This window comes from Pollicipes pollicipes, unplaced genomic scaffold (genome assembly GCF_011947565.3).
Source record: "Pollicipes pollicipes isolate AB1234 unplaced genomic scaffold, Ppol_2.1 Scaffold_6138;HRSCAF=7277_pilon_pilon_pilon, whole genome shotgun sequence".
NCBI lineage: Eukaryota > Metazoa > Arthropoda > Thecostraca > Pollicipedomorpha > Pollicipedidae > Pollicipes > Pollicipes pollicipes.
The window spans coordinates 31,205,273-31,216,331 of record NW_023596818.1 but is presented as its reverse complement, the minus strand read 5'-3'; the positions used below and the strand labels follow the sequence as shown (position 1 = coordinate 31,216,331).

The 11,059-nt window shown below is 52.8% G+C and overlaps 1 protein-coding gene across 1 annotated transcript; it reads right to left on the bottom strand.

Annotated features, from left to right (window-relative positions):
- Positions 1-357: 357 nt before the first annotated feature.
- LOC119105912 (WW domain-containing oxidoreductase) lies at positions 358-10,804 on the bottom strand. The gene is made up of 9 exons (XM_037229474.1): positions 10,731-10,804; positions 8,747-8,874; positions 7,965-8,073; positions 6,531-6,726; positions 5,855-6,050; positions 5,011-5,196; positions 1,491-1,636; positions 1,156-1,268; positions 358-751 (listed from the first exon to the last, which is right to left on the bottom strand). The coding sequence occupies exons 2-9, from the start codon at positions 8,839-8,841 to the stop codon at positions 548-550; spliced, it is 1,245 nt and encodes a 414-aa protein (XP_037085369.1). The 5' UTR covers positions 8,842-8,874; positions 10,731-10,804; the 3' UTR covers positions 358-547.
- Positions 10,805-11,059: the final 255 nt, after the last annotated feature.

Below are 11,059 nucleotides of genomic sequence, written 5' to 3'. Positions count from 1 at the left end.
GTGATCACCTGCTCACTGAGCCGCCGCAGCTAGCCGCCGCCCTCAGCTGAGCGGCGGCTGCAGGGCGTCTAGGCCGAGCCGGTCCGTGATCAGCTGCCCACTGAGCCGCCACCCTCAGCTGAGCGGCGGCTGCAGGGCGTCTAGGCCGAGCCGGTCCGTGATCAGCTGCCCACTGAGCCGCCACCCTCAGCTGAGCGGCGGCTGCAGGGCGTCTAGGCCGAGCCGGTCCGTGATCAGCCGCCCACTGAGCCGCCACCCTCAGCTGAGCGGCGGCTGCAGGGCGTCTGGGCCGAGCCGGTCCGTGATCAGCTGCCCACTGAGCCGCCACCCTCAGCTGAGCGGCGGCTTGCAGGGCGTCTGGGCCGAGCCGGTCCGTGATCAGCCGCCCACTGAGCCGCCACCCTCAGCTGAGCGGCGGCTGCAGGGCGTCTGGGCCGAGCCGGTCCGTGATCAGCTGCCCACTGAGCCGCCACCCTCAGCTGAGCGGCGGCTGCAGGGCGTCTAGGCCGAGCCGGTCCGTGATCAGCCGCCCACTGAGCCGCCACCCTCAGCTGAGCGGCGGCTGCAGGGCGTCTGGGCCGAGCCGGTCCGTGATCAGCTGCTCACTGAGCCGCCACAGGCGGTCGGCCCGCTCCCGGTCGTCGGACGCGTCGGATTGCGGACAGGCGCAACAGTTGTTGATGTAGAGGCCACCGAAGCCCTCCAGCTCCGGCGCCGTGGCGGCGTAAACGCTGGTACTGGCCGCCTGCTGCTGCGGAGAGGCAGGCACGGCACAGGTCACCAACTGACACACAGTAGAGCTGACGTGACACAGACGGAACTCCTCATACACACGGTATAAGCGATAGCTGTCAGAACGGGCGCAACATGGAAAGCCCAGTACGGGACGTGCGGAAGAACGGCATGCCTCAGGTGCCTAAGACAGTACAGCTCATCGTACACCACAGAGACGGCGCAGGTCAGAGGAGACAGACGACACACGTCAGGGAAAAACACACCACAGGTCATGTTCGTGGATGAAAGGCAGCACAGGTAACAGACGGCACAGACATGGCTCAAACATTGCATAGGTCATGTGTCGCATAAAGGCCAAATCACGACACTGGCCATAGCCTGCTGAGCTCGGAAAGGTCTCAGACCACCCGCGTGCCTCACCAGGGACTTGGTGAAGGGTCGCACAACTGTGAAGAGAGCTCGCCACACCCACCAGTGGCGGCCCAGCGAGCTGCTGACCATGTTGCCCGGGTGTAGTGAGCTGCTCGTGATGCCTGCCAGGACCAAGGACCACCCATTACAGGCGAGCCCGCTGCTTCACAGCCAGATTACCGCAGCAGCCCGGATCAACGCACGCGTGAGTGGCAAATAGATTCCTTATTGGGCTCACAGCGCCCGCTCGTTAATGTAAACGATCGGCCTTGGCACATGAGCGGCTTTGGCTTTGGCCAAACGGCTTTGGCACATGAGCAGGCAAGGGCACGTGCAGCGCGAACCTTTGGAGCACCATCGTCTGTTGAGTTCGCTGGCGAAGAGGTTGTTACACAGCTTGGAGTCGTTGTAGGCGACGATGCCGACGTACTTGCTGGCGGGCCGGGACAGGTTCTCCAACGTGAAATCCTCCGCAGACAGACGAGACAGCCTGCAGGCAGCGACAGTCGCGTCAGGTGATGACGGTGCAACGAGTCGCTGGCAGACCGACGAGAAACTCCGCCCGCTGCACTGCCCCGCTCAGACCGGCACTACTGCACGCCAAACCACCACAGATCCTGCACCATCCCACTCAGCCCAGCACTAATACACGCCTAACCACCACAGATCCTGCACCATCCCACTCAGACCAGCACTACTACATGCTTAACCACCACAGATCCTGCACTACCCACTCAGACCGGCACTACTACACAGATCCTGAACTATCCCAGCCTAACTGCAGCCTTACCACCACAGATCCTGCACTACCCACTCAGACCAGCACTACCACACGCCCAACCACCACAAATCCTCCACTGTGCCCACTCAGACCAGCACTTTTACCCGTTTAACCATCACAAATCCTCTGGCGTGAGCTGAGCGTTGTCCGTGCAACAGACAGCACAGCGACGCGGACGAGCGTCGCGCCGCTCCGACGGACCTGTCCCCCGACCGCGCCGCCGCCACCGGCTGGCTGGGCGGACAACGGGTCGGCCGGCGCTACAGCCGCCCCCTAAATCAGCCTTACGGGCCGGACGCGCGCCCGCGCCGACACCGCCCCGACGACGGCGACGCTGTCAGCCGCTCTGCTGATCCCGAGACCACGGGCAGCTGGGAGACGTTGGATCACAAGACCACGGAGAGTTAGGAGGCGTTGGATCGCGAGACACGGCTAGTTAGGAGGCGTTGGATCGCGAGACACGGCTAGTTAGGAGGCGTTGGGTCGCGAGACACGGCTAGTTAGGAGGCGTTGGATGGCGAGACCACGGACAGTTAGGAGGCGTTAGATCGCAACAACAGGGACAGTTAGGAAGCGTTAGATCGCGAGACCCCAAACAGTTCGGAGGCGTTGGATCATAAGACCACGGACAGTTAGGAGGCGTTGAATCGCGAGACCACGGATGGTTAGGAGGCGTTAGATCGCGGGACCACGGGCAGGTCGGAGCCGTTGAATCGCGATACCACGGATATTTAGGAGGCGTTAGATCGCGAGACGACGGACAGCTAGGAGGCGTTGAATCGCGGGACCACGGACAGGTAGGAGGCGTTGGACTGCGAGACGACGGACAGTTAGGAGACACTATTGCGCTCTGGCTTTCAGGAAACGGAAGGCAGTGCCAATACCATACGTCACCATGACTCAATAATCCTCAGAGCCCATGCGCTGTCACTGCCATTGGAGACATTTGAACGCATGCGAGGATATATATGGATATAGGCGTACGGCAGAGTGATGCGTAACGAAGTTGTGGTTTCACAAAATGAGCTGGGGTCTGGGCAGGGACAAATGGCTAAACTTACCCTAAAACTACACACAAAAAAACGTTTATCCCGCAACACGCACGCACGCACGCACGCACCCACCCACACCCACACCCACACCCACACAAATATACATACATACATATATATATATATATATATATATATATATATATATATATATATATATACATATACATACATATCTATATCAATATCAATATCTATATCTATATCTATATCTATATCTATATCTATATATATATATATATATATATATATATATATATATATATACAAATACTGAATAGGTTACTACACCTCTAATGCGCAAGCAAGCAGAATGGATATATACCTGTCCTACCAATGGGAAATTCATGCCAACCAAGTGCAGAGCCGGCATGACGGAAGCATTAAAGGCCTTGGGCATGATCCTTTGGCATGATGGGCATGATCTTTCAAAAGGACCGCGATGGACTGCAGCAGAATATGTGTGCCACGGTGAGAATCAAAATAATGCATCGGCCTACCTGTCCAACTCTGGCTGCTAGCAGATTAATTTTATCATCTCTTGGCTTCTCATGCAACGGAATGGTTGTAATAGCTACGACACGTCAGCCTGTTAACGGCCCTCCTGCGCCGATGTTGTGACAATGCTGTGGTTGTGAGGCTTGTGAAATTGGAGCGCTTTTAGCGCGGAGACTTGGACAAAGCTGACTGCTGACACTCAAGAGCTTCTGTCGCAATCAAGACATTCTAGCACAAAAAACCAACGCCTACGTTCGTTGCTACCACATCAATTTGATTACGCAAGTTGTGAAGTGCATTTGCGAGGAACATTATCCACATAGATAAGACAGTAGTAATAGCCTTGTTCCTCGAAGAAAAATAAGGAAAATGGAGACATAGGCCTTGAGCATATATCTCCATTATATCCCTATATCTCCATTTTCCACACACACACACACATATATATATATATATATATATATATATATATATATATATATATATATATATATATATATACATATATATATATATATATACATATATATATATATATATATATATATATATATACATTGTCCTGAGTCTTCTCCAAAGAATGCGGCGATTACTACTGTCTTTTCCGCATGAATTTGACTGCAGCCCATGCCAAGGCAGAGCCGCGTGGCACACGAAGGGCGAGCCAACCGTCCATGCATTTGCCAGACTGCGCTAGGTGAGCAGACCGTTACTGATCGTAGGAATTTTTACGTCTGGCGAATCGTCTGATAAATAATGGTTGCATAAAGAATTAATCAATATCCTTTACATGGCAAATATGGAACTGAAAACCAAACGGCAGGTGAAGATAATAGCTGAAAATCCTATGAAAATGTAAAAAAGGTAATGTAATGTAATGTAAACGTAAAAAAACGTAAAAAAATGTTTTAAAAAATGAAAATGAAACGCGCAACGACACAGCAAAAAGACAGCTGGCAGCAAGTCACGCGCTTCAAACCTGCCCATGTGCGTGACTTGGAGAAGACCATGGGTGTACCTGCGTGACCTGCAGGGACTAAAGGTGCACAGGTTCTCACCTATGTGATTTTGAGCGAACATGAATGTACGCAAATGAGTGACTCTCATGGGAGACCACAGCAGGGGTGTCCGTACCTGTGTGACTCGAAGGAGACCACAGCAGGGGTGCCTGTACCCGTGTGACTCGGAGGAGACCACAGCAGGGGTGTCCGTACCTGTATGACTCGGAGGAGACCACAGCAGGGATGCCCGTACCTGTGTGATTCAGAGCAGACCACAGCAGGGGTGCCCGTACCTGTATGACTCGGAGGAGACCACAGCGGGAGTGCCCGTATCTGTGCAACTCGAAGGAGACCACAGCAGGGGTGCCCGTACCTGTATGACTTGGAGGAGACCACAGCAGGGGTGCCCGTACCTGTGTGACTCGAAGGAGACCACAGCAGGGGTGCCCGTACCTGTGTGACTCGGAGGAGACCACAGCAGGGGTGCCGTATCTGTGTGACTCGGAGGAGACCACAGCAGGGGTGTCCATACCTGTGCGACTCGGAGGAGACCACCACCACGCGGGCGCCGCGGGTGCGCGCCAGCGCCGGCTCCAGCAGCAGGGTCAGGTAAAAGTGGCCCAGGTGGTTCACACCGAACTGCGACTCGAGCCCGTCTTCAGTCAGCGTGTGCGGCGGCGCGAACACCGCCGCGTTCAGGATCAGCATGTGCAGATGTCTGCGGGCCGCGAGGAACTCAGCTCATTGTAATTTACCACGTAGCCTGTCTTTCCTGGCCATCACGACCTCCGTCTGAGCGCAGCCTGACCCCAGTCTGACCCATGACCTGTACGACCCGACCTGACTCATGAACTCTGACTCTGACTCTGGCCTGACCTAGAGCGGGTCCGACTCAGCAGGGGACATGTGCATGGGGAGCCGGCATCACCGCGTCGGTCGGCCTCTGGGGTGCACATAGTTGCATGCCAGCATCTGGGACACATTTCACTGATGGGAAGGTCACGCTATTTGTCGAGCCCATGAGTTCTCGGATGATGCATTACCAAGCACCCCTACCAGAAAATAATTGTCTGATTAGGGCTATACCGCGAACGCACCAATCAACGCGAAGACCATCACAAACAAGTTACTAAGCGAAGGCACGGCGCATGCACTTGGCCCATTTGCACAATATGAGCATGCGCACCATGCGCTAGCTATCCCCAATGATTCATTCCATTGCCCTTCAGAAACTGGCCACTGGCGGTCGAACGGGCCAAAACTAACGTTACACAGAATGGGAAATAGCATCACCGTAAGACACCAATGAGCATATGTAGCGACGAGTGACGGATGTGGACGGACGTCTGTGCCGGGCGACCTCGATATCAACAGACCTGTGGCGCCTGTGGAACTCGGCGGCACACTCGCGCACGCTCGCCAGGCTGGCCAGGTCCAGGTGAATGACGTCACACACGCTGTTGGCGCGCTCCGATCTGATGGTGTCGACGGCGGCGCGCGCCTTCTCCAGGTCGCGGCAGGCGAAAATCACGCGGCAGCCGTGGTAGGCCAGCGACCGGGCCGTCTCGTAGCCTGGGGCACGGGCGCGGGCCGGTCAGCGGTCAGCAGGAAGCATTGGCCAGCGACAGTCAGGCATGCGGATCTGTTGGGACATGTGTACAGCATACCCTCACTGATCCAGACCGACTCCCGCCTGGTGGTGACCGAGTCTAGTCAGTGTCTCGGTCTGATCACTACCCCACCAGCTCCAGTGTCCATTGTGACGTCATTTTTAGTACACAAGAGCCTTTTTAGTACACCCTGTGCATGCCTGCTATGCCTATCGTGGCCATTAACCACTGTAATTCATCATGTAACCCGCCTGCCTTGAGCAACACGACCTCTGTCCTACCACAGCCTGACCCCAGCATGACCCATGACCTGTGCGGCCGTACCTGACTCATGAACTCCGACTCTGGCCAGAATTAGAGCCGGTCCGACGCAGCCCGCCCCGGCACGCCACGTCCCAGCCTAGTCTCCGCACCCCTCCCGCCGCCCCGCATCAGCGCTCACCTATGCCTGAGTTGGCGCCGGTGATCAGCGCCACGCGTCCGCTGAGGTCCCGGCCGTGCAGCACCTGCAGCGCCGAGCTGGAGCCGTCGAACCGCTGCCGGATGCCCTCCTCGCCGCCCTCCTGCTCCTCCACGGCGAACGCCAGCCGCGGGTCGGTGAGGCTCGTCGTGCGGCTCTCGTGGTCCACGTACACCACCTGCGGCGGCCGGGCGGCGCTGGCAGCGCTCCAAGGCATGCGTGTGGGGTCGCCGCGCGTGAGGCGGCCGGCGTCGCGTGAGGTACACCGGCTCAAAACCGCCTCTGGCGTTAGTCGTGGCGGGGTCTCATGAGATTTCGGGGGCAGGGTTGAGTGGGGTTCAGACCCCAAAAATTCGTAAATTTTGCGTAAGGTTCATGGCATATACCAGATACTTTGATCCGCACAGACGCCAGACATTACACAACCGCACCCCCCTCTGTGTTAAAAGATGTTCTTCAGTGAATGATCATTGAGTTTCACATATAGGCTCCTGGTTCATGGACAGGCGGTGTAGTTACCGTCATTGGGTCGAGCACCACAGCCAGAGGGATTCACTCCCGTCACCTGTGGCCCCTGTTCTGTACTAGTGTCGTGCGATACGGCCAGCGGTGGCGCTAGAGTCGCCCCTAGCCGTCTGGGTCAGTATGAGACCGAAGTGCTCCCAATCACTCCACAGCAGCTTTGGCACAATGTCTCATAGCGTGTTTGACACTTTTCGATATATATATATATATATATATATATCTATATATATATAGATATAGATATAGATATAGATAAAGATATAGATCTAGATGTGTGCGTGCGTGCGTGCGTGCGTGCGTGCGTGCGTGCGTGCGTGCGTGCGTGCGTGCGTGCGTGTGTGTGTGTGTGTGTGTGTTTGGCGAGAGATGCACTTTCGAAAATTCGGCCTCGGTGCTCTGATCGTTGGGTAGAATGCACTTATAAAAATTCTATCGATGCGTGATTTTCAAAAGGTCCCTGGCTGCCCTCGTACGCACCACTGGCCAGGGACGAAATACCGGACGAAGACAAAGCCGACAAGACCGTCAGGTCATACCCGTCTCAGTGGGCTACCTCCAATTTGCTATTGTTCTACGTAGGTCACAAGCGGGACCACACTAAGACTACGCGGAGGTTTCGCATTTCATCTAGAGCGCCTGGATCCCGGTGCCGTCTCTAGCTATGAATACGCAGGACACTGCTTACCACCGATATGCATGCACGGCTCAGCTCCCTGAAGTGTTCAAACATATAGAATAATACATTTTATCCAGACTCTTCTAAATGACTCCCTCTCAAGCTCCCATAAGTCCAGCAAATATAAAAACTGAGCAAAAATAGGTTTGATTTAAACCTGAATTTTGGTGGACCAGGACTTTCCGCTTTGACCAGTCAGAGAATTCGTTGCTTACCTTGCCCTCACGATCAACAACCTTTTCCCATCCAAAGGGAAGCTCCTGAGGTACGTTTTTCTTCTTTCCTGTCCGGGGGTGCCTCCACTGGGTCACCTTCTCCGTGTGACTGAAAAACGGCGTCCACAACTCACAAACGGCCTATACCGTAATGACCTAACAAGAAGCGGTCGTGCAATTCTCAGCAGTTTATATCACGAAATTCCCAGAAATAGCACGCAATATTTGCCAGCCCTAACTTCGTGGACTTCATAACAAAACAGAGCCCAATTCAGCCGGCTTCGAGCCATGCCAGAAACCGCATAAAACAACGCCCAGCTTCAGCCAACACCAGACCGCGTTGTCCTCCTGAATGACCCAAACATTCTTTATAAATATTGGTTTAAATGCAACCCATCCATGGGAACTGTTAATTATTTATAACTGTTCAAGCATGACGTTTTAAGCATCCAAGACTGCATGGGAAAACACATGTACCTGGCCCCAACACAAGCTCAAGCACCCGATTCGCGTTAGCAGCGCGTGGAACTAACCAAGTATGCAACACACACAATCTAAGGCCCACTACGCAGCCGATCCAGCTCCACTGGGCTGAGACGAGACACAATCTAAGGCCCACTATGCAGCCGATCTAGCTCCACTGGACTGAGACGAGACACAATCTAAGGTCCACTATGCAGCTGATCTAGCTCCACTGGGCTGAGACGAGACACAATCGAAGGCCCACTATGCAGCCGATCTAGCTCCACTGGGCTGAGACGAGCAAACAGCTGGTGGCTTACTTGACATAGAAGACCCTGCCATCGAGGCTGACCCGTTCCTCCCATGTTGGAGGGAGCTCGTCTTCGCTGTCCGAATCGTAGCCTGGCGGCTGCATGATCCCCGTCACCAGTCCGACTTTTGCTCGGACCTGAAGGGAGGTAGCCATCCAGGTAAAGGTTCAACACTTGTTTGGTACCTCTGTGTTGAGTTGGAGCCTCATGGAGCTCAATTGGAAAAATGTGAAAAATACATAATCACAATCACATAAAAATCAGTTCTGCATGGAGGTGCATACAGAATTTGTCACTGACTACTATGGCCTTATTCATATTATCATTAAATTATTAAACTCAGAGGTAAGGACACATCATACATCAGCAACAGGCAGTTACACATTTGCTCACAGCTTGGGGCATGATTAAATAAGACCTTCAAAGAATGTAGTGTGTGTTTCATAGGCAAATGAATTATGCTGCAAAGCAAGCTGAAGTCAGCACAAATACCATTCAATGAGCCATACAAATGTGGTCATTTGTTTGAGTCACACCAAGGAAGGCAATTGGTGGCAGTACCACATGATGATGGATGTCATTTTACCACAACTGTGGGTGGAATGACACATTTGGAATGACACATGTGGTGGTAGAACCAAGCCTGTTCCTCATTTTTATTAACGATCCACCAGAAAAAGTGCAAACCATGGTCAACATGTTCCGTGGAAGACACTTAGAAGATGCGCTGAAGTGTTCTGAATCCCCTGACTGTGTCTCTTGTATCAGTCTACCCTGATACTGCGGTCAAGCAGTTGGAGGAGTGGCTGCTCCCTTTCAATGCATCAAAATGTTAAATACATCAGCAACCGTGACCCAGGACTGACATAACTCCTGAATGGCACTGAAATCACAGTCAAGCTCACAAAGAGGCACCTCAAAATCTGTGTGGACTACAGGCTCAATTACTATGTGGGGAGGTGGAGGCCATTTCAAAGGTCAACCAAATGCTGGGCTTGTGAGGCAGTCATTTGCCAACAACATCATTTGGGGCCCACTGGAAAGACATGGTTGCAGTGTTTCAAAAGTTTCACAAGCCATGTCAGTTAGTACAGAAGTTCCTAACAAGACAAGACTCAGATGTGACAAGAAGATATCCACATAAACCTTGAGCCAGGACTCTTGTCCGTCAAGATTTGATCAGCACCCAGGCCTTATATGATTGGAATGTTCTTCCATCCACCAACAGTAGCACTTTCAACCTCAGTTGAGCAATTCAAGTCCAGGCTTGATTTACACTGGGCTGATACCATGGTTGATATCACACACTGGGCACATCCCTAGTTTAAGGATGTTAGATCACCTGAATGGGAGCTAAAATAGACCAAGATCAACAGACCAAGAAGCCTTTTCAAATACTGATCACCATGAGGCAAGGTAAGGTAAGACCTGACAAATGGGTTAAGTGCAAATGTGTGATGCATGCTGCTGAAAATTTGCACTCACAGTATGCTAGAATGGATGCCTCATGGAAAACTTTGAGTTGCAATCTTCCATTACAACACCCTGCATACACACATGGGGTGATGAGCTTCAATAAATGATATTATTAATCTACCTTGATCTCAGACACCACAGGTAAGAAAGGCATTAGTGCAGTTTAGAAACACCACGCAAATGACTGTTTTACAGAAAGGTGAGAGCACAACGCATTACTTTACACATGCCCTAAATCCTTGTATAATGCTAACACAGGCTTCACACTCAGTTCTAGGAACATAAGCCAGTGACTCCCCATTCAGCTTTCAGCTATCTCCACAGTTCAGGTTAAAATAAGCTGCGTGAAAGCTCTGTGCAGGCACGGATTATGTCGGGTGAGTGAATACAGCAAATACTAGTCTCAGTTGGATTTTCAGGACATACTTATACAGTCTTGCGCTGTAAACAAGCACTTGCATGGCTTTCCGCTAATCAATAAGGGCCTACCAATCGCCCTTCATCTGCCCATTCTTACTCCTCTCGCCGCGCTCGCTCCGCACCCTCTGCTCCGTACGCTACTGCGCTGCTTCGCCGTGCGTCGCCGTATGTAATCGCCTAGGGCCTTGGTAATCGCCGGTGCTCACATTCCTCCCGCTGCAAAACCTGTCGCGTTGTGCGCCACAGATGAACCAAGTATGTCATATATGCAACTTATTTGCCGGGTCAAATCGCTGGCATGTAAAGTTTACGCTCAAAGATCAAAGTTTTAGTGTAGCAGGGTTTTGAGGACTGCACGACTCGGGGCTTGGACTCAACATACCGGGTCATGGGGTCAGGTGAATTTTGGAGGATAGACTAAACTCA

What these genes read in the sequence shown, in the direction of transcription:
- LOC119105912 (XM_037229474.1), bottom strand. Translation starts at nt 8,841, where the DNA reads ATGCAGCCGCCAGGCTACGATTCGGACAGCGAAGACGAGCTCCCTCCA. An exon ending in GGCAGGGTCTTCTATGTCAA is followed by an intron (nt 8,074 to 8,746) that starts GTAAGCCACCAG and finishes GCCGTTTTTCAG; the next exon opens with TCACACGGAGAAGGTGACCC. An exon ending in GTCTCCTCCGAGTCGCACAG is followed by an intron (nt 1,637 to 5,010) that starts GTATGGACACCC and finishes CGCTGCCTGCAG; the next exon opens with GCTGTCTCGTCTGTCTGCGG.